Source organism: Cyrtonyx montezumae, unplaced genomic scaffold, assembly GCF_038088225.1.
Source record: "Cyrtonyx montezumae isolate F1298 unplaced genomic scaffold, pur_monq_1.0 scaffold_45, whole genome shotgun sequence".
Taxonomy (NCBI): Eukaryota; Metazoa; Chordata; class Aves; order Galliformes; family Odontophoridae; genus Cyrtonyx; species Cyrtonyx montezumae.
In genome coordinates, this window is record NW_027072051.1 from 939,467 (window position 1) to 961,503 (window position 22,037).

At 46.0% G+C, this 22,037-nt stretch overlaps 2 protein-coding genes across 6 annotated transcripts in view; one reads left to right on the forward strand and one right to left on the reverse strand.

The window, feature by feature from the left end:
- Positions 1-22,037, forward strand: part of UBE2T (ubiquitin conjugating enzyme E2 T) — a 68,297-nt gene that overhangs the window by 13,233 nt on the left and 33,027 nt on the right. The gene's annotated exons all lie outside the window — the stretch shown is intronic.
- On the reverse strand, positions 514-22,025 carry CEPT1 (choline/ethanolamine phosphotransferase 1). 5 transcript variants are annotated; one of them, XM_065747511.1, is made up of 9 exons: positions 21,991-22,025; positions 20,350-20,752; positions 17,525-17,672; positions 16,496-16,637; positions 7,403-7,487; positions 3,800-3,931; positions 2,834-2,992; positions 1,731-1,856; positions 514-1,306 (listed from the first exon to the last, which is right to left on the reverse strand). In XM_065747511.1, exons 2-9 carry the CDS (start codon positions 20,743-20,745, stop codon positions 1,187-1,189), a joined length of 1,308 nt encoding a protein of 435 aa, XP_065603583.1. In that variant the 5' UTR covers positions 20,746-20,752; positions 21,991-22,025; the 3' UTR covers positions 514-1,186. The 5 variants fall into 5 exon arrangements, with proteins under 5 accessions (XP_065603583.1, XP_065603585.1, XP_065603584.1 ...); XM_065747513.1 differs by lacking the exon at positions 7,403-7,487 and adding an exon at positions 11,264-11,348; XM_065747512.1 differs by lacking the exon at positions 21,991-22,025 and adding an exon at positions 21,141-21,189.

Consider the following 22,037-nt stretch of genomic DNA (forward strand, 5'->3'; position numbering starts at 1 on the left):
ACAGAGTGAAAAGGAGCATCACAAGATCAGGCTGAGAGTACAAACGCTGCTCCTCCTCCCCTCTCCTTTCAACTGCAGGCCTACAAGCACATATCTCAGGTCACCAACAACAGGACTGCAACGTGCAGTGCCAGGGCAAAGTTCACACATCCCATTGTTTATTGCAGGCATTTCTACAATGCCTACACCCAAAGCAGTGCTCTGCATGGCTTGGGTTACACGCAGTAACACTGCTTTGGGAACAGGATGCTTCCCTGCTACTGAAACCTGATCAGGACAGAGAGGTCTCTCTGGGTGCTGAACCCTGAGCTCACTCGAGCTTTTAGTTGATGTTTAAGTACTCCAACCCAACAGGACAGAGCAACACACACATCTGAAGACAACTGCTGCTCTCAGAATTCTTATTTATTAAGAGCAGAAAGGAAATTTTTGCTAAGTTCCATACATAAAAAAGTAAACAGTAAAATCTTCTCTTTTTAAAGTTCTTTCCACCGAAGAAAATTGAGAAATAAGTTGTCTTTTAGATAACGTTTATTTAAAAAAATAAAATTAATTGACAGAGATACCACACTATTCTGCATGCCAGTCTTCCTCTTGCAGAACCCTGTTCTAAGTTCTCCAGCCAAGAAACCACTTCCATCAGCAATGCTTAAGCAAATGAACCACATCAGTCTGAACTCAAACCTCGACAGCTGCTTCAGCCACACAATAGTGTGATATCTGTTGTTACCAGCTCGGGTCTTTAGTAAAGGAATTTCAAGTGGACACTAAATGAGTATTTCACTAAGAGATGATGAAACCTTAAACTTAAAAGCAAGTCGTATTGCAGCTGTAATTACACTACATTAGAAACTTCAGTTGTTGGGGATCCATTCACCATACAGATTATTTTGTAATCAAAGTAATTACAAAGAGAGCACTGCCCTCTGCATGCTTTCCTGGGCTCAGAACCAACAGAGTTGACTACATGTAGAGCTGACTAGGGTGCACTTGGAATTCACTCTCTCGGGCAGACTATTTAAGGAGTGTTACTGATAACAAAGGATAGAAGTGATACAACATTGATGATTATCCATTATTTTGTTCTTGTCTGCTTTTTGCCTTCGTCTCCTACACATCTTGACATCTGTTCATGTAGAAAACCAACTCTTCTCTTGTTTTTTCCTCCACGGTGGCTCCCTGTTTATTAATGGTGATTAGAATGAGCAGAAGAGGACTTGATTCGGAACACGTGGATGTGCAGGTGGGCAGCAATCTGGTTGCACACACTCACACAGTATCGAAGCAAATCAAAGAGAGAGAAGATCTGCCAAAGGAAAAGAAAAGTTACACGTGAGATCTCTGCTTCCACGGTATCAGTATGACACAACCCACATGAACTAGGGAAACAAAAAACATCGGGCTCTTTTCAAGAGCAAGGTCTCAAACTCTGCAGGGATACAGTGCAACTCCTGCACCACAAACGACACATTCCCTTGCTGCTAAGGCATCACCACAGATCTTAGAAACAAAGCTCTGCAGATCTGCTACCTCCCTACAACCACGAGCACTGAGAAAACCCTCTTCACCACAGTTTGCATAAAGGCCTACTTCAAATTCAACTCAGTGAAGCAGGTCCCCAGTGCCACCATCCTCAAGGGGAGTCAGCTAGGTTCAACCTATGCCAGCAGTATTCAGGAAGGAGCATCACGTGCTTGCCGTAGTTACTGACAAAGGGAGCCCACACTTACCAGGGCAATCCAGAGTACAATATATTCATCAATAAAGCTGTTAAAATACTGGTCCAGAAACAATAGTGCTGGGCCTATGAAAGCTGTGTCGTGCAGGTGCATTTCACTTTTGGTCATGTGTGCAACCTGCGGGTAAACAAAAAGAGGAGGAAGGTTAAGACACTGATATGCTGCAGACAAGACAGAGATTTCACACAAAGCCAGAAAAGCTGCAGGTAAAGCCACATTACAGCACAATGCATCAGGTGCCTGGTGACTGCAGCAATACTGCTTTAGTCACAGGAGCCTACAGCTAAACGAGATGCAAGCTTTGCAGAAAAGCTTCTCTTCCACTCACAACAAAATGCAGCTACAGAGAAAAACTCTAACACTGTCCAGCACACAAGTTTCTCTTTCTGCCAGATACAAGGTAAAAATGTATTCCCTTTTTTAAGTTGAGCTTGGAAACAAAAACTCACAACCACTACATTATCAAGACCAGAGGGCATTGTCACTTATCCCCCTCACTGGTTATCCTTGTGGACAGGAATTAATAGGTGAAGTAAGAGCAGGTCTCTTTGTGCTCAGGTGCATTCTTCACACTCCCCCCTACATGCACACTCACACCCTGCACAAAGGCTGCCCTACACTATGCCACATCCTCACTGGTTAACCTGCTCCCTAAGACAGCCCAGTAAATGATTTTAACTACTCTCCAATCTGTTCAGTTGAACTCCAGCACTCGTCCCAAACTCCCACAGCCCTGTCAGGTTCTCTCTTCCCCCAGCAAGCTTTCCTCTCCCCTGCACATGCATCAGGGCAGCGTTTCAGCCAGCTCTCCTCCAGTCCTGCTCACGTGCACAAACACACTGCAGAGATGTGGAAGGGATGAGAGACAGAACTCAGGCAATGGAAAGCTGTACTGGCTCTGACTGTGCACCTATGGCACCAGCATGACATTCAGTGCTGCAGTGGAAGGACTTGTGCCCCACTCCCTGCACCTCCAAACTTCTGAAGTGTGTTTATCACTCTGCTACACAAAACAGATGCAAGTCAGCTGATGGAAAAAAACAGAGCATACGAAGAGCTACAAGTCACACTGCAGTGTGTTCTGGTGTACTTACCACAAGTTTGTTCGTTATCTTAGCAGATACAAAACCAAAAGTAAGTATATACAAGCAGGGGTGCTTTTCAAAGAGCTGCACAGCAGATTTCTTGTAGATCATTGCAGCGAGTGCGATTACGGACCCAATATGAAGGAAAGGTGAAAGGACACTGGTTCCCTGCAGTGAGATAAAGTTAAAGCGTTAAGTTGACAGAACATGCAAAATAATCTCAGCAAGCCAAACACTCACACGGCGTGCAGGCGTGTGGTTTTTAAACTAAAAACACATTAAAAGCAAGTCTCTCTACACCAGCAATAACAGGAACAAGATGTGGTGAAACCCCAGCGAGTGCCAGGCCAAACCTTCCTCGTGCTGAACAACAACAGCAAGAGCTGCTCAGTTCTGACACTCATCACCCACGCAGGGCTGCCACTGGTGAGCACTGGGGGAGATTTCCCTCTGTGCCAGCTTAGAAAGCAATAAAGCAGCCTTTAAGAAGCAAGTCACTGTTACCAGCTTGGCATAGAGTGGCCTTCTGGAAAACTCCCCAGGCTCCAGAATAACTTCCCATTGTAGCAGAAGATACAGAAAACTGTGTTTTGTTTTGTTTTTTTTTTAACTGGAAATATGAATATTACAGATTGCTCAACGAGCAAAGCCATACTGATCTGCTTGATCAACTTCCCTCTGGAGGGGTTCCTGCACTGGATGCCTGTGAACTTACTTTAAATGTTACCTGTTACACACGATTAATTCAAAAGCAAACATCAAAGCACCACAGCCTGCTTTAAACACACTAATCTAAAACCTCTGACTCCTAAAGCTCCTGTTCTTACACAGCCTGTATTAACCTTACTTCCCCATGCCATCAAAGAACTGAATGGAAAATAGCACCACAATACTTCTTTCACGTGAAAACAAAAACCAAGGTCATGGCTGGAAAGCCACAGCATGCTGGAAAGGAATTAAACAGGCAATACTCACTGCTATAGTGGATCCATTTTTGCCAACTCCGCCTGTGAAGATTACACCAAAGTAGTTTGTACAGGAAAATACGGTTCCTGCGACAGTACAGAGAGCTGGGAATATTTTCACCTGAATATTCAGTATTGGGATCTTTAATGGAAAAGAGAAAAGAAGTTAAAGATGCAGGAGCACACTAAAGCCAGGTTTAACACTTCCAGTGCACTCAAGCACTCCACTTTCCAATGCTATACTTGTTGTGATCTTCTCCCCACCCCCTCTGCTACACAGAGACTTGAATTTCTATTTTTATTTATTTTTACAAAGCACATCAGGGTAACATGTATTTTTCCAATCATACTTCCATCAAGCTTCTCATGAAGTGAGGCTCATCTTCAGTTACGTGGAAGGGACTGCCAAAAGCAGCAGATAGAAACTGAAACCCACTAGCTGCATCACTCAGCCATCAAGTGGGAAGACAGAGGCATCTGTAATCTGCTCTGAAATTGGTTGCAGAGCACACAGCTGCAGCCCACGATCACAGTGGGCAAAGCAAGAGGCACTGGGGGTGATTAAATAAAGCCCAGTAAGAAGCTGAGTGCTGCCCTGTGGGCAAGGGAAGCAAACAGATCAGACAAGTCATCTCAGAGTCAAGCAAGCCTGGGAGCACAAGCAGTTGGGTTGCTAAGTGGAAAAAGTGAGTGCAGTCAGACCTGAAAAACAGTTTTTTCTTCACTTAACATCAGTGCTCTGAGCAGAACAGGAGAAACTAGAAATGGAGAGTTCAAATAAACCGCAGCAAATATATTATGGAAGCAGGTGCTGAGATAGAGCTACACAGCAATGCCTTCCAGCTCACTCTGCACCACCACTGAAACCTTCCCAGCTCTCTGCTGAGAAACTGCAGCACTCCACTGAACTAACGCTCGGCCCCCAGCAGCAAGGAGCCCAACCACATAGAGAAGCCCAGAAGAGCTCAGGTTGCTTCTGTTTTTCAATGGCACTCACTGCAGCTTTCAGTAGGCAGAGATCACTGGTTTCTCTATTGTGTTTAACAGCTTAATCTGTTGATCTTTTCAGGGCTGTACGTGGCTGTGTTAACTCCTCAGGCCTCGCTGGCAGGCAGCCCACAGATGAGCCCCCAGATCACTTCAATCACATTTCCCAGCTGGACAGCACAGCTTGGTGACACCCACTCACGTTTCCCCTTGCTCAGGGTGCACTGCTAATCAAAAAACATTCTCTGAAAGACAATAAAAGAATGGCTAGCAAACAGAAGGCAGGCTGCTATGGACTGAAGAGCTAATTGCAATCAGCCATCAATGTTACAAGGCACAGAGCCTGGGAAGGTCTCACCTCTGGTTAAGGATCTGTGCTGCCACAGTGAATGTGGTTTTTTATTAAGAGGAAAGCAATGGTGTATCTCATACAGGAATCTAGAGATTAAAGCTGAAGTTCCCCAAAGGAAGGGGGATTTTGCTGGGAAAAGAAGTCTCCAAACTGATTCAAAGAGAAAGGCCACAGTGTACTGAGAGCTTCTTCAGAGGAGGACACGTCCTGGTTAAGCAAGCATACCAGGGTCTGGCTGGGGAAAGCAAGCATGTTAATAGAAACAAGTGGCAACAGGCAAAGAGTGGATTAAAGAATGCTTGCTAGGGAATGAATTCAAGCAAATCGTTCAACAGAAGATGAACCTCAGGGCTGCAGGCTCCACGTGGATTCTTCCAGACACCATCACAGCTTGGTGAGTGCTTACAGCAGACCTGGGAAGCAGACAGGTGTGGGCAGCAGCCAGAGGGACCCACGCAACCTCAGTGGGCTCACTGTACTCACAGCTTTGCTCCAGCAGCTGGCAGACAGCACCTGGACACCATACAGAGCCCCACACTGACACAGCACAGGCGGTCCTGGCTCACAGAGCAGAGAAAGCCAATGAAAGCAACAATTGACAAAATACACACCTCTGCATTCAGCAAACTGGGACTGTTCTGCTTGTCGTGTTAACATCAGAAAGTGGAATGTTTGAGTACACAACCACACATCTCATTCCGTTAATTCCCCCCTCCCAAGCAAAAACAAATCCAAATACCAAGCCACCAATTTTGCCATCACAGAAAACACTAAATAGGGGCTTATTTTGTGCGTGGTATATTTTGCTCTGCAAATAGCAAACTGTTTATCTCTGTAAGAAACAGCAACCTTACAAGGAGATAAAGGAAAACTCCTTATTGTCAAGGGAAGCCTGATGGCATTTACTCTCTGGGGAGATCCCTCCATAATTCAACCACTGGACTCCAAAATATGGGAATTTGTCTCACCAAATGATGCTGCAACACAGCACTTCTCAAAGACTTTCAAGGTCTCGCTTGAAGAACCTTAATAACCCAAACTTCACCTTGCCCCAAACTGGGACAGAAATGATTATTTTTCTGTTTTTCTTTCAAAAAGGAGAAAAAAGGAAACCAAGAGAACAAACTGGGAAATCCCTGCTGCTAAGCTAAGCAATAGCTGCGTGGATGTTGGCAGCAGTAATGGCTTTGGAGAAGTCTGGCACCAGAAGCAGGACCTGCAGCCTCGTTGCTTTAGCAGAGAGAGCTCACCCCCGAGGATACTCTGATACACTTTGCAGCATCACTCAGGTGATTGCTGGGGGTGCTTCAGCTCAAACCAAAAGCACACACAGCAGAACAGAGGCAACCAAGGTGAGCTCCCCATGCCAGACATTCTCTCCAACATTTGAGGGCTCATTTCTCTGGTTTCAGGAAGCAGATTAGAGAAATCAATCAATCAATCAGTGATTCAGGGTGGCGTGATTTGGTAATTTTTGACCATCTCTTGGTTTTATGGCACATCAAGATTCATTCCCTTCTCCACCTTCAGAACAATGCTCTGAGTACACAAACATGATCAATACCCAGGGAGGAAAACCTTCCAGGGAATCAATCCTTTGGAAGTTACTTTTAGACATTTGTTTAATATATGTGTGTGTGTATTCTCATACATCTGAAGGCCCAGTGTGGCTTCATGAATGCTGATACAACAGAACACACGACATGAGTGACACAGCCCTGCAGCAGCAATGAGCTGGGTGGCCCTGAGAAGCTCACGCCTGCACCCAGCCCAGGTTCAGTCCGAGTGATCCTTTTAAAGGAGATGACAACGTTTTGCTTTTTGTGGCCATCATCTGAGCAGAAGCTGAGAAGCACACTCGGGCCAAACTATCTCCTGATGGTTCCCAGCTGATCTACAAAACTCTCCTCCGTACCATCAGTCCAATTCAGCACTCTCCTGCTCCTGATCTAGTTGTGCCATGAAATTCATTCAAGTTTTGGCCAGCTCGCTCAATGGAAGCTGGGCTTCAGTGAAGGTGCATTGCATTTAAGTTTGGGAAACACCTGGCAGCTTCCCACCTGCAAAATATGACAAAATACAAAATAAAGGCTGCTTGTTTCTTTTTAACTAACTCTGGTAAAACCAGGGTGTACAACTATTGCCATTTCATTGCTAATTACAAAGAAAGGGGAAGATCTCCCTCACAAATGGAGCAGTATGACTGCAGGCAGGTGGTTCTTCCAGGTGTCTATGAGATTATTTAAACAGGATAAGAATAAGAACACGAATTACCAGAGATTGCCAAAAAGGTGGTCCTCCAATCACTGCCAGTAAATGCATGATTATTATGAAGATTTGCACTTCAGTCACATCAATTCTGATTAAGTACAAAAAGCCAAAAAGAAAAGCAGAATTACTCAAAGCAATTTCAAGTCAGTTATCTGCAAGCTCGGCAGCTGCCCTCTATCATGCACAGTGTAAAGAAATTCAAGATCCTGAGGGGAACAGAAGAGGCATCAATACCTTAGAAAGCAAAAATATACTTCAGTTTTACTGTTAAAAGCCATGCTGTTTTACACTTCTTTTTAATTTCACAGTGCAATAAAAATCCATTCTGCCCTTCGTTATTTGAGCTGATCGTTGGCGGCTGCAGAAGTAAGAACTCAGTTTTAACCTTGCCCATAAAACAAGCAGATGGCAATATCTGAAAGGGACCCCTGGCCACTATGAATGCTCTCCCTGAGAAGCATCATGCTTGAAAACAAAGCACGGAGCCCTGAAGAGGGATGTGGACATAAGCTCCAGCCACGTTGGTGCAGAGAGGTCTGTGCTGCTTCTCGTAGCAGCAGAGCAACACTGCTGAGTTCAACAAGGAGGAATTCTAAGCATGGGAACGAGCTCTGACTTCTGAATGCAGTGTAAGCTACCAGCAGTCATAAAAGCTGTAAGCTGCCCTTAAAACACAGCACAGGCCATTAAACTGGAAGGAAAACACCCAGCAAATTGAAAAACTAAATAATGGCTTAGTCAATAAAGCTACTGAGAAAAGGTAACGTCCTGCGCAACAGTCTGCTTCGGTGATCAGGGAAGTTATTTGCAGAGGAGGTGGATAAGCAGTGTCTGCCTAAATACTCCAGAAATAGAGCTTTTCTTTTATGAGACAAAGTTCTTCTGCACACTGAGGTGCCTTTCCCCAGGAGAAAAACATCTTCGTTTGAATGGAAAAGGAGAGGTGGCATCTGCACAAGGAGAGAAAGTGGCATCTGCAATGAGAGCAGGAGGAGCCCTGGGCTGTGCAGCCCCGGGTGGAACCACTGCAGCACAGCCTGGTACCCACACACACCCGAGGAAACCACTCCAAAGCAAGAAGGGAATGAGGCAGTTCAAAGCCTCACTCTATTTTCTGCTTGGGTTTGGATGTTTAAATGCTACAGTGGACATCCTGAGAAAAACAAAGAACCAGCAGCAGAAGCTGTGCAGCTCGAGCACGGGGCTCCTTACAGCCTCCTCCTCACTGGGATATTTTCAGCAATCGCTTGGGGCCACACTTCCCCTTAACCTGACAGCTTTCAGCCTGCTGTTTCCTGATAAATTGAGTCACGTCAGCATTGCCCAAACAGTTTATGATGTGGAGATGTATGGCACAACACACAGCTGCTGCCCAGAGCCTACGGAATGAAGATGAAACCGTTTCCCTGAGACATGCCCACACTACAATAGATGGATGTGGAGTTACCGCAAAGTTCCTCAACAGACACAAAGCAGTCTCGTTCCAAAGATGGCCTTGTCAAATAAACCAAGGACTGTTTCATCTCCCACAAAACAAACAGAGGACCCCAAATCCAGTTTTTAAAGAAAGCTCACCGGGGACAGCCAGCCAAAGAACAAAGAGCAGACTGAAGACAAAGCTACAAAGAGCCCTGACCCGGTCTAACCATCTCAGAATGCCTCAACAGAACCTTCACTTGCAAGGCTGGGAAAAAACACCCAAAGCGACCCTGAGAAGCCACTGACCCCACAGCACACTGTGTTAAGAAAGAGCAACAAATAGGAGCTCTGCAGAACAGAGGACAGCAGGTGGGGTCTGGGTCAGACAGCTACTGCACGCCATCGCTGAGAGCTCAATAAAGATTAACTGGGAATACCTGAGGGCTTTAGAACACAAAGCCAGAGAAGCATGGAAGCTGTGAGTGCAAAAGGTGCTTTCCACACCGTGCTGCTGGTGTGCCTGACCCCACGTGGCAGCAGGAATGCACACACTGCAGCGAGTTTATTTTTAGTGATTAAAAACCTAGCTGATCTTCTAAATAATCTCTCTGTAAGCTAAAAGTGTGAGCACAACCCACTAGTAATTTTTAGGATATTATTTTTTCTCCTTAATGCGTTAAAAGCCTTGCTGCCAGCACACACCACTGCAAGGTTTGGCTGTGCTGCAGAAGCTCACACAGCCCAAATTTTGCCCCTTTGGCAGCAGCTCCAGGACAGGACTGTGATTACACCTGCTCATCAAAGGTGACCACCACTGGAAACAGCTGCTGGATGAGAAATAGCAGGAACACCAATTTCCTGTAGCTCATCCATTTCAGAGACAGAGCAACACTGAAATGAAATCCATACCATCGATCTCAAACTGCAAAATAAGCGTGCTGTGTGCCAGGAAAATCACCTGGAAGCAGCAGCAGCATCCTCGTTTATTAGCTAAGACTAAAAATACAGATGCCAGAAGGCATCCAAATGCAAGCATTTAGGATGCTTAAGGCTGTTCTGGAATTTGGCATGCCCGAAGTTAGCACGTGTGGTGGGAATTGACACAGGCAAACACTCCACATTCTGCTGCTGGAGGACAAGCAGCACAACTCTGACACCCACTGCACAAAGCAGTGCCACCAAGCAGCAATTTGTGAAGCGTGGCAAAGGCATCCCACCCAAGGGTGGGGCCCCACCCTTTCAAATCTATTCACTTCCCTTGCAGAATTTGAGTTGATTGCTCTCACACAAAGAGGCGTCTGCTTCTGAAGTTTCTGAACCTCTCCATACCACAGCTGGGTAAAAATCTTGATTGAACTCTTTCCTTCCAGTCATGACTTGCTATGCTGCCATTTCCTGAAACTAAGCATTGCTGAAAGTATTTCCAGCCTTCCACAGACTGCCAACAAAGTATTCAAGATCAGCTGAGCCTGCACAGCACACCCACCTGACTCAGCTCAGGGGATGCTGGCAACACTGCTGGATTCAAAGCAGAGCTAGCACCTTGTAGCATCCTGAAAGAAGAGATTGAGCTGCAATACTGCATGGAAAATACAGAGATAAAGGAATGAGATAATACTCATCAGCACAGCTTTGATTAAGAGTACCCAAGTCTGTGAAACATGAAAATATTACGTAGAAGTCTGCTGTGGTTCTGAGAAGGTTATTACAAAGCCATCCTTATATCCCCAAAGAATCCAAGGAAAATTCATGGCTAATAATCCAGGAAAAACAAGAAATCTCAAGAACAAACTCACATCCTATTAATGGCACCATCTCATCAGAGGGAGGAGGGAGCAGGGCACCTTGGAACACATTAGAAAAGCTGAAATAAGAAGGGTGGCAAAGCAGTGATTTGAGAACCCAGAGAGGCAGAAAGTGAAGTCACTTCATGAAGCTACAAACACAATTATGAGACTGGAAGATGATGATGAAGCCCTGCAGATCAAGAGAGGCATTTCCAAGCAGTGACCAGCAGCTTTGTGCTGACAAGCAGCATACAGCTCCCTGCACGAGCTCAACAACTCTTTTTTTCCCCCTGGTGAGGTGGCATGTAAAGAAATACCTCCCTACAGCTTCTTACAGTGCACTGACAGAGCTGCTTCCAGGGCCACTGCTATCCCCTGGGCAAAGGCAGAGCCAGGACAGAACAAGCAATGTTCACAGCAAGCTTTTCCTCTTCAGGGCAGCCCTGCTTTGTTTTCAAGCAAAAACACAATGCTTTCAAAGAAAAAAAAAACATTTATTAGATTGGATTTTTACTGCTCTTTCTCACTTAGCATTTTCCCCTGCTATTACAGCTCGTGTGAAATACCCTCAGAAAGATGTGCTTCCTATCCCAGTTACTCTGTGCATGACAAAGGTGCTGGTGCAGCTCAGTCCATGCTGGGAGCACTAAGGCTTTACCGTGTAGTTCCAGATCATGGGCCCCAGGGTTCCCGTGAGGAGCTGCATGAATACTGTACAGAGCACCGACTCTGTTACATCAAATCTACGTGCGAGGGAGAGAAACATTTCAGAACAGTTGTTTATTTCTTTTTAAGCACTTTGGTTTCAGTGAAGCCATCGGAGCGCATTTGCTTTGGCGGTGTAAAATAACACGATGCAGAAAACCACGGCTCCACGTTGCAAAAGTGACTGCTGAGAACAGTTCAAGGGTGAGAGGAAGGGCATTAGCAACCACAAGAAGTGACAGGATTAAGGAATTTACAGCGTTGTCACCCGTGTGGGATTTGCACACAGACTTCATACAGTTCACCATTCCACTCAACGCCTGAGAAAACACAGTCATTACTGGATAAGAAAAGGTTAAACTCCCTGCTCCAAGTCACAACAAATAAGAACAGCCCAGGACCTCTCATCTCCCCATCCCATCCTCACACCCAAACAGCACTTCAATGTTAACAGGGCCAGTAAGTGACGTGCCCTGCAGTCAGAAAGGAGCAGAGCAGCACACCTCACTGCCCAGCGCCATGCCCAAATTCCCATCTGATAACCATCTGCTGTTTCACCATCACAGACAGTGCTTAGGAAGACCCACAGTTCTTTTTTCAGGGGATACAGGAAGAGAAAGTTGCACACAACACATAACTTCAGCATTTTTGAACAGCTACACTTTCCTTTTCTTCCCATGTTGCTCAGTATTTGCAATTTAGATATGGCTTTTTTTTTTCCCTAAACATTATCCAGGAAAGCTCAACAAAGAGGCCACTGACCTTGGCATGTGCTTAACTCTGCTCAGATGCTGGCAGCGAGAAGTCTTTTGTGTGCTGGCTGCTCTGCTAGGTTTCCTCGTCAAGCTGATAAGAGTCCCGAGCCAATTAGCACGCAACTGATTAGTCATACATCAAGAATATACACTTGTCAGTGCTAATTTATGGAGCGTGTTGAATGGGCAGTTTTTGGAAGGCCCTGTTTGATGAAACAAGCCATCAGGCTTTACAAGTGTCACCCTGAATCAAGTTTCAGAGTTCAGGAACAGCTGCAGTCACTTCTCATCCAGAATGGTGAGCTAAAAGATTTCAAAGTTCAGAGATTTCCTCAGAAGTGAACCAACCAAGAACAGGAAACAGACACTTACACTGTCAGCACTGACAGAGCCCTTCTGCTGTGCACAGCCATGGGGAGGATCTGTGCACCCTCCTCCTCCACGTACAGAACTCCCTGTGACAGCCCTGGGCAGCACAGAAAGGCAGACAGTCCCATTAGAAAATGAAACCTACAAGGCTGGGAAACTCACAGGGTTACGTTTGTTACTTAAAATTCTGCATAGCAGCACTAATGCTCTAAGAAACGATTCCTCCATCTGTCACACCCCTGTCTACCAAGTGTGCACGTGGGATGACTCAGGCTGGGCAACGACCTACAAATCTGGGCATGAGACAAAGGAGTGTTTTCTTAAGGGAAGCACTGCAGCAAAAACGAATGTTCACTGTCACAGCATGAAAGAAGAAGGCTGTAAAGACACAAGCTGGGACTCAAATCTTTGTTTTAAGGGCTATCACAGAGCTTAGTCTTAACCCATCCCAATTTTCACTTGGGTGCAGTGAAATATATAACAAATCACACAGAAGATATTAAGTGAATTACTTCCAGCTCGGAAAATCCTCCTTGGTGAATATAAGATGTGAGCCCAAAGCTTATCCACCACCCCTTGGGTCACTTAGCATGTTACAGAACAGTTTTCCTTTTGCTAATTAGGATAGACTAAAACTCACACAGCTCAAACCTCACAGTGAAGGACGTGGTCATCATGTTCCCGAAATACAGCCCCAATTTCTGCTTTCTCCTCAGCAGTCCATGCAGGAGAGCTCAGAAGGAGAACCAGCTGGGACATCTTCCCTCCCCAGAGCACCCTGCTACCAAGAGGGCTCTTGTGTAGAGTTACTGCAGTGTCCCTGAAGAAGAATGTTCTCCCAGATTCTCTGCCATTCATCACTGGTTAAACTGCCTGAATTCTTCTGCTTACTCTGGGGATTATCACAGAAATGTTACTTCACTGTTTCAAGCTTTTCACTCGTAGGAAGGCTGGTAAGAACTGTTCCTTCCTCTCAGTGTTTACTGATATGCCTTTATAAAACATCCTTAGAAACCCATTTCTATTGTTTATATTTACACAACTAATTTCTACTAGTGCCAACTTTCCATATTTCAGTTCAGAAGGGTTAGGGTAAACCACTGAAAAACTCACAGAAGTGATGGAAACCATAATGCAGCAAAGTCCTCGTGTCTCTGGATGGGCTCCAGGGACCTCAGCACTACCCATCAAACTCAGCACTGGGAACTGTACAAGGACTCCCTTCTGTTCTGTGCTGTCTGTGCTGCCCCCAGTGTCTCTGCTCTGGTTTGTGTCCCTTACAACAGCACTTGCATTGCAGTGCAGAATCCAGCTCTGCTCTAACAGTGTCTAAGAGCTCCAGCTTCACTTCTAACTGCCCTGGATTTGAGACAGCTCCTGCAGTCAGGCTGCCTGCATGCTGACCTTGCAAGGTTAAACACGGTACTGAGTCTGCAAAACAGCTTCTCCTAAAACAGCTTCCTAAAAACAGAGCATTAGCTGCAGTACAGGATCCAAGCAGAATGAGACTGGGTCTAGAAGAACTAGAGCACTAACCACAACAGCACAGCTAAAAGCAAGCAAATTCTGTTCAGGTTTTGTGCCCCATGCCTCTGAATGTCCCTCATTTCTGCAGGATGTTTCCAGTACACCAGACCTGTTTCCACACAGACACGTGGAAGTCCAGTTGGACATAAGTTTGATTTCTGTCACAAGAGATGCAGTTTCCCAAACCAGAGATGCCCCACTTCTGGCACAGCTGCACTCATCCAGCACTGACCTGGGAACAGAGCACATCCTGTATTGCAGCACACCTAGTCCACAACCCAGAAAAGAGTTACTGATGGAAAAACAGGACAGGAAAACAAAGCAGCCATTTGGACTGCTAGAACATTATGTTATCCTGCAATTCCAAGCCACCCTTCTGCTCCTTCAGGAGTGCAGCACATCCCTGCTCGCCCATGAGCCCATTCCCAGGGGAGATGCTTGCTTCTGAGCACAGCTGCTACACAGCACTGCCACGCTGCTCCCTGCTGCCATCACACTGTTGATGCTGTGATGAATAGTACTGTAACCGACCCAACTTTTGAGAGGGATCCAGCTCCCTCACTGTGGATGTTTACACAATACTGACCTCTAGCGACTCTTTCACCAATTCAAACTGCTCTGAGAAGTGCATCAGTGCCAAGCTCGAACAAAATAATTAATATTAAAGAATAAACATGGAGACAGATCACTGAAAGCTCAGTCTCAACAAGCCCAGAGTGTCCAGGGAGGCTCTGATGCTGTCAGGGGGAAAAACAACAGCAGCTGGCGTGTCTGGTAATTCAGTTCCTGGACTCTACCTGCAATAAAAACTGTCGCAGTTTAGCAGAAGCAATCTAATTTTCCCCTCCTTCAGGGTGAATGCTGCTGCTCTGCAGATGGACTTTATCAGCAAGCCAAGTTGATTAGAGGGGGACACCTGCCTAGATCAGCCAAATCAACCCTGGCCATCAATGGGGTGACAGATGTCACAGTCATCGCCCTCACATCCCAGGAGCTGAAGTTTCCTGTCTAACTGCACAGCTGTTTCAAGCTGGGGGCTGTGGGGAATAGCTATATCATTCTTTTGACCTCAGATGCAATATATCTGCAGGGTTTTCCTATTTTGTCATTCAACGCTTTACTTTTTTTTCATTCTATCTTATTTAAAAAAGGAAAAAAAGAATTGCAAAATACAAAATTCCACCCTTTGATAATGACTAGTTACTTATTAAGAGAAGTATTAATCTGTCTGTAGCACCCTGTTGCTGTTCTGAGCCACTTAACAGTTCGCCCACTGAGCTGATCTCTGTAATTAAATACAACTTCTAAATTGCACCTGAGGATACACAGACAGGAACAAAACCCTCCCCATCCCTTTCCACAGCTGCCTCTGATTTCACTTATTTGGGAGCAAGAATAACCTAGCCCACATGGACCTGCAGATCTGAAAAGGCAAATGCAATACTGACTTCTTTTCAGCTTCACATTTAGCAAAATGGGAGTGTCAGGAAAAAAGTAATTTCTAACAGTGAGAATCAGTTCACAGAATAAACAGGCTCAGTTTTTTTTTGCCATAGAAACAAACATCAGCTTGTGGCAATCCATTAACCTTATGACACCAGGCAAACGAAGAGACAGATGTGTTTACAACACAATGCATTCTGTTATCTGAATTGCCTTCTCTATATTAGCTCCATACTGATGGATCAAGTTCTCATAAGGCCACAGAAAACCACAGCATCTGCTGCAGCACGAAGCTCCTCACCAAAGCTAAAACAGCAGTTACAGTGAACACCAGTACACATCTGCCTAGAGCACAGGGACAAGCCAGGTAGCTTTGAAACTTTCACCTGCAAAGTCAAGCACATGCCAAGGTTTTGTTTTTTTTTTTTAACTCTGACAAGAGGAAAGCTGCCACTATAAGGGCCCCACAGTGCTCAAAGGGAGCTACAAAGCATTTGGTACTGAGAGCTTCAGTAAAGCATGACAGAAAAAAGCCTAAAAAACAGACCAAGTTGTGAGCCAGGAATCTTATCAGTACTCCACCCATATGAACTGTGACTGAGCAGAGGTCTGCTTTAGCAGTACCTGAATACCTACAGGTCAGTAACAACAGACAGTAAATGAACAGTGCAAGCTGCAGTCACAATGTCAATTCATACACTGCCTTTTAGAGTTATGCTGCACAGTGAAGACTAACTGCACATCATCAGAAGTAACACCAAGAGGTGGATAAGGCAGATGACCTCCACCTGACAAAAAGCTTTAACATCGCAGAGGTGAAAAGCCTTGTGTTCTTCCCCTTATTTATTTCCATTTAAATCAAATCATAAGCTCCTAGGGTCACAAAGGGATATTCTACCACCCTTAGGACAAGCTAAATGACATCCAGTACTACCCGGGGATCCAACAGGTAACAGCTACCACAAGCTCTAGGCACATATATACAAACAAGCAATTTACTGCTACTCTGATGCTAAGAGCTACAATCACAAAGAGGAATGAGATGGGAAAGGCATCAAACGTTGGGTTTTCCTCTCAGCAGAGGTACTTACATGCCAAAGCGCAGTGTTCCAGAGACGTACGTCTGCCAGTGTGCGCAGTAAAACATGAATGTTCCAGCAAAACAACAAAAGAACATCCAGTCAGGGCTCGTCCCCAGCTGCACAGCAATACAAGTTCCCAAAACCACAAAGACTGCAGGAGAAAATCAGTCAGAGTGAAAATATAGAGTATGCGTGTAAAGATCCTTACCAGCAGCAAATCTAACACAGGACCCAGACAGGAGAGTGTAAAGGCATCCTCAGAGCTTTGTTTTATAGATATTTATAAGAGATAAACATTTCCATTAAAAAAAAGGTGTACTGTGATTCCTCCCAGTTAGCAGAACGTCTCAATTTTAATGGTTTCAGTCTCCTCCGTTTTTACTGAACTCAGCAGGATTAGACACTAACAGATCAGAGCAATTTCAGCCTGAGAACAGTTTCCTCATTTAACCAAGCCTAGCTGAACATGCCTTCTCCCATTTTCTTAAGCTTCATTATACCACTAAGGAAATCCAAGCTCTGCCATTCAATACACATAAGGCATCGACACATTCTTTCTATTGTAATGCACAACTCTGATAAAAGGATTCATGACAATATAAAGAATAACAGCTTCAGAATATGAATAAGAGCAACTAATCATCTCCTGCAGTGGGGGTGAACTCCAGGCTGACCAGCAGCAGCCAAACTCAGCCTTCCACTGTCACTCTGCTCAGGCTCCAAACGTGCCCTGCAATTGCTCTGTATAAATCAGAGCTAAGTGAACACAGGAGAGCACTTCCAGTTTGTTACAGTTCAGTTTTCAGAACTAACACTCAGAAAGCATGCACAGAACTGCTGGATTTAGTGACATGCTGCATTGGTTCAGAGTAATACAAGAGGAGACATTCAGCAGATCAATGCTGCTGTCTACAGAAAGGAAGCTGAGCAAAAACTAAACTGCCCACAAATCAGCAAAGGAACATTTCCTGTATTTCAGATTTGATCTTTGAAATACTAACTTCATCCTCATACTTCAGTTTAAAAATATGACAATACCTGTGGAAAGTGAATCACAGCCATGATCAAAAAGCTCTCCCAGTGGAGTACTGCTGTTTGTCCTCCTTGCTTGCTTCCCATCTATGGCATCCAGGGACTGGTAGATGAAAAGGCCACAAGCACAAGCAATGTATGCCCAGGGAGGTGCCTAAGGAAGAAATCATCAGTGAGGGTAAAAGATGCTTTAAACCTTAAGGATTTAGTTTAACTTCAGGCTGTCTTAAACTCATGTTATAGCTTTGCATGTTCATATATCTATAAAGCCACATGAAATATTAACAAAAACAATTACAAGCCAAGTTTAATTGGTGCAGTGCATTTCGTAAGCAGGAAGCCACATCTGAAAAAAGAAACAGCACTGCATATGCAAAGCAGGACACAGTTACAGCATTTCTGGCTTCGATTTCCTGCAGGGGGATTTGAAAGCTGGCTGAGCACTGCAGGAACCTGAACGCTTTTCTACACCCCAAAATGTGGAACTGCCTCCCAGACCCTGAGCTCAGCTTCACAGGATCTCAGTGAGCTGTGCCACGTACAGCAACGCTGCTCAGCACCAGCACTGCCAGGCTGCAGTGCTACCTGAGAACAGCACAGTGCTCCGTGTAACAGCAGCTCTGCCAAATCTGCACTAATAACCCTGAGTAGTCATATCCTGCATAGCAGTTTTTATGCCTATAGAAATACAGAAGGCATCAAGTCACCTGGCTTCCTCTGGCCTGCACAGCCTTGACTCATCTGCAGCACATCCAGTTGTTCTCTCCACCCGTTGCATTGCTCTAAAGCTGCCACCTGCTCTGCTTTTAGCACTGTGTCCATTCAAACTGGCACAAGGACAAGAGGGCCACGGGGGACTGTGTCATCCAGAAGCAGAAGGCCACACTTGGACATGCTTCTATTGCTCATGTATAGATTTTATACACAATATTTAAGTTACTGTTTGTGGTCATGCAATCTTCTCCGTAAGCATTAATAAAAATTAGACTGCTGGCTCTTCATTCTTAAACACTAGTAGTTCCTACACTGGTAATTAAGGTACTCAAGTTTTTTTCTTCTATTTTGTATCTGATTAAGATTTTTCCACAGCCACCCACCACCCCCCATCACCCAAGGTTCTGTTTGCTTTTGTAAGACACAAACTCAGCCCTTTGACTGCCCAGTGCTTTGCCAGCTGGACTCTCCTCCCTTATACACAGGGTACAACTACCAGCAGAGCTGCAAGGGCAAGCTACATTCCTATGACTCCTCCTGTTGACAAAAGGTGTTGCCAACTTGCTTTCGAAAAGAACAGAATAAAGACAGAGCTGTAAGGAAGAGCCAATTTACAACTCAAAGCAACACTGCTTTCAGAAGAAAACGTTTCTAGAATCCCAAAGTCCTACTTCTACCCCAGACAGCTGCTTGACACTTCAAAGCAGAAGCCTGCAGCTCCACCACGGAGCTGGCATCCCCTTGTCATGCCAGCACAGGGCTGCAGTGCCAGATGGCAATGAGATCAGGCTGAACAATGCCTCAGCAGAAAGCCCCTTTTCAGCTGAAGTGAGAAGGCAAACCCACTAAGCACAAAGTCAGTCCCAAATTGGGAAACACATAACCATGATACAACCAACCACAGCTGCAGGATTTCATAGCTTGCTTAGCATGAACTTCAGAAGTTTAATTATCAACTACAGTTCAACTAAGCTCTAAATGAAGCTCAGGTTCAGGGCCCTGTACTGTTATCAGAGTAAGTGTCAAGTTATAGTCACATAGCAGGGTTGCTGTTTGAACTAGGAAGGAGCTGGGACACACAGCATCAACCTACACAGGTTTTGTTGCATTCATGAAGCCATTAACTTGAAATGCCTGATAAAGACTTCTGCATCCTTGAAACTAGGAAGGTGAGACAGTTCAGCTGAGAACAGGTCATGAGCATTTAGTACATCCAGCACAAAGCACACAGCCCCTGGCTCTTATCCAGCCTTCTCACATCACAGACTGCTCAACTGGCACGCTGCTCCAGAGGACTATTTTGAGTTCCCACAGCACATAATACGTTGTGTCTCTGGTCCTTACCTGAGCTGCCCCGTAACACAGCCTGCCAGGACCACAGAGGATGCAGAAAGGTACTTAATTCAGCACAGGGGATTAGTTACATTAGCCAAGCAGCCTGCTCTGATCTCCTGAGCAGCATTTTGTCAGTGCTCAGATCCTGGTTTGATCTAGCATTGCTCACTGTTTTGCAACTCTAGCTGGGTTTGCAGCACTCAATTAACTAATCACATCACCCTGCTCTTCTTGTTGTGTAGTAATTCTAGCTCAGACAGCCGAAGGTGACTAACCCAGTCACAATCAGGGAAAGCAAACAGGCAAAAGCTCTGCAAGCAGGACATGCAGATCTATTTTCTAGTTGTCTGCACATGAATCATAGAATGGTTTGGGTTGAAAGGGACATTTAAGATAATCTAGTTCAAACCTCCTGCAATAGGCAGGGACAGCTCCCTCTAGACCAGAGTGGACTCAAGCATATCCTTGTGAGGCCACAGCATCATGCAGCAGGTCCATCACAGCTGCTGCCCCCAACAGCTCTTTTGGTACTGGACATCATTTCACACAGCGCATACTGGCCCACAGCAATCCTTCCACCAGCCCTCAACAGAACACGTGCTCCCCAAAACCCACACTGCTCTTTTTACATACAAGCCCTCACTGAGGCACCAGCATCACAACCACTTGTAGAAAACAGGCAAAACCTATGAAAACCATAAACACAGGAGCCCACCAGGGAACAGTGCCAACTGCTATCGGATCACAGCAACCACACAGACAGCTGGGGGCCCAGAACTTACCTGCTCTGTAGCTGTTGGGCAGTAATATACTAATAGCAGGGTTGTAAATATATTTATTAACAGTCCGATGATGGTGATCAGATTTGGGGCAATCCAGGCTGGAACTCTTCCAACTAACCATTCCCAGTAACCTTGCATTAGAGGTTCAAGCAGCGATCGTCCTGCACTCTGATATTTGTGTTCTTCTAACCGTTTCAGCTGGTGCTTTGACAAGGGAGGTGTAGGCAACTGAACTAGTTTGCTTAACACACAGGCAGCAGCAGCACCGTGAGCACAGCCCGCAGGGGACTCCAGGTGTGACTCCCCACATCGCCTCCTCAGGTTCCGATGCCCACTCATGGATTGGGTGGTGTCAGAGCTTGGATTTGGAAGGTAACAGCTGTCACGGAGAATCATTAAGATCCTGCAACACAAAGGGATGAGACATGCTCAAGGTGAAGGATGCAGGTAGGTTTTAAATGTACCAGAAGTCTCTGATGCTCCGTGGAGCATTTCGTTCACCAGCAGCAAGCCAAAAAGACCACATAAGAGTTTTCCCTCAGAAAAGATGGATATTTGGAGAACTGTTGAGGGAAAGAGAGGAAGCAACATTCTCAACGTAGTTATAAAGGAGCAAGCTGCATTGTTTACCTTTCCTGATGCTTACAGAAGAAAATACCCTGCAGCCACCTGCCTAAATTTCAGCAGCAGCAGAAACAAACAGCACATTGCTGACTGATGTTACAGAACAAGGCACAGTCAGGCCCCTCACAGCTCCCTCTCAGGGGAGACAGTGCACATAACCCACGTACCCTGATCGGATTATCAATCAGTGGCAGCACAAATAAATTTCAGCAGGTTTGAAGCAGCTTCGCCTCTTTGGTGAGGAGCATCAACTCTTTCAGGCAGGTATAAGCACTTTTCAGATTGTCTCATATTTCAGCTCCACTAGGACTTTTCCCTAAGGGTAACCCAATCCAGGTGAAAGCTCATTGCCTTTTCAGGCAGAGCTACAAGGCCCTATCAAAGAGAGCTATGAGAAGACATGGGGACAGGAGCAGCATCTCCAGCACGAGGACCTTTGTGGTGTCCCAGCTCTCCTGAAGACAAGCAGCCAGCAACACACAGCCTCCATACAGACTAACAGCAGCAGTAGAGAGGAGACTGAAAAGGAAAGTTTGCTTTTCAGATAAGAGTCAGCCCACGTAAACAAACAGAACTAGCCATTAAGTGAGAATCAGCTGTAAATCAAAGGTCAGCTGCAGTATAAGAGCAAGAACTCCTCATTCCAGCCCCCCCACCCCGTTCAATTAAGGCCATTTCCGACAGCGCAAAGCTCTCCGAGTGGGAACGGAGCGGAAAGCAAGCGGGAACGGGGGAGCAGGCGGACAGACGGAGCAACGCGCAGCGCGGCCCGGCCCCTCCGCGGCCCCGAGCGCTCCGCGCACGGCGCTCCACGACCCCCACAGACCCCGGGGGGGGTTGGGAGGACACGTCTAGGCCCAGCCCAGCACACCGTGCCGGCCTCACGTACGGCAGCCCAGCCTGTGAGCCCCTGGCGCCCACCCCGAGCCCCTCCCCGCGCCCACACCGCACCCACGTCCCGCAGGACCCCGGGACAGCGCGCGGACCGCGCGCGGCCTCGCAACACACGGCCCTCACCTCAACCTCCGCGGGCGGCGGTGCTTTACGCCGCTTTTGCGACAGCC

Bases quoted from the DNA above. Each gene is read 5' to 3' on its own strand.
- CEPT1 (XM_065747511.1), bottom strand. From the start codon at position 20,745: ATGATTCTCCGTGACAGCTGTTACCTTCCAAATCCAAGCTCTGACACC. The intron at 2,993-3,799 runs GTGAGTATTGCC...ATCTCACTGCAG, and splicing joins AAAATGGATCCACTATAGCA to GGAACCAGTGTCCTTTCACC. The intron at 1,307-1,730 runs GTAAGTGTGGGC...TTCCTTTGGCAG, and splicing joins TTGTACTCTGGATTGCCCTG to ATCTTCTCTCTCTTTGATTT.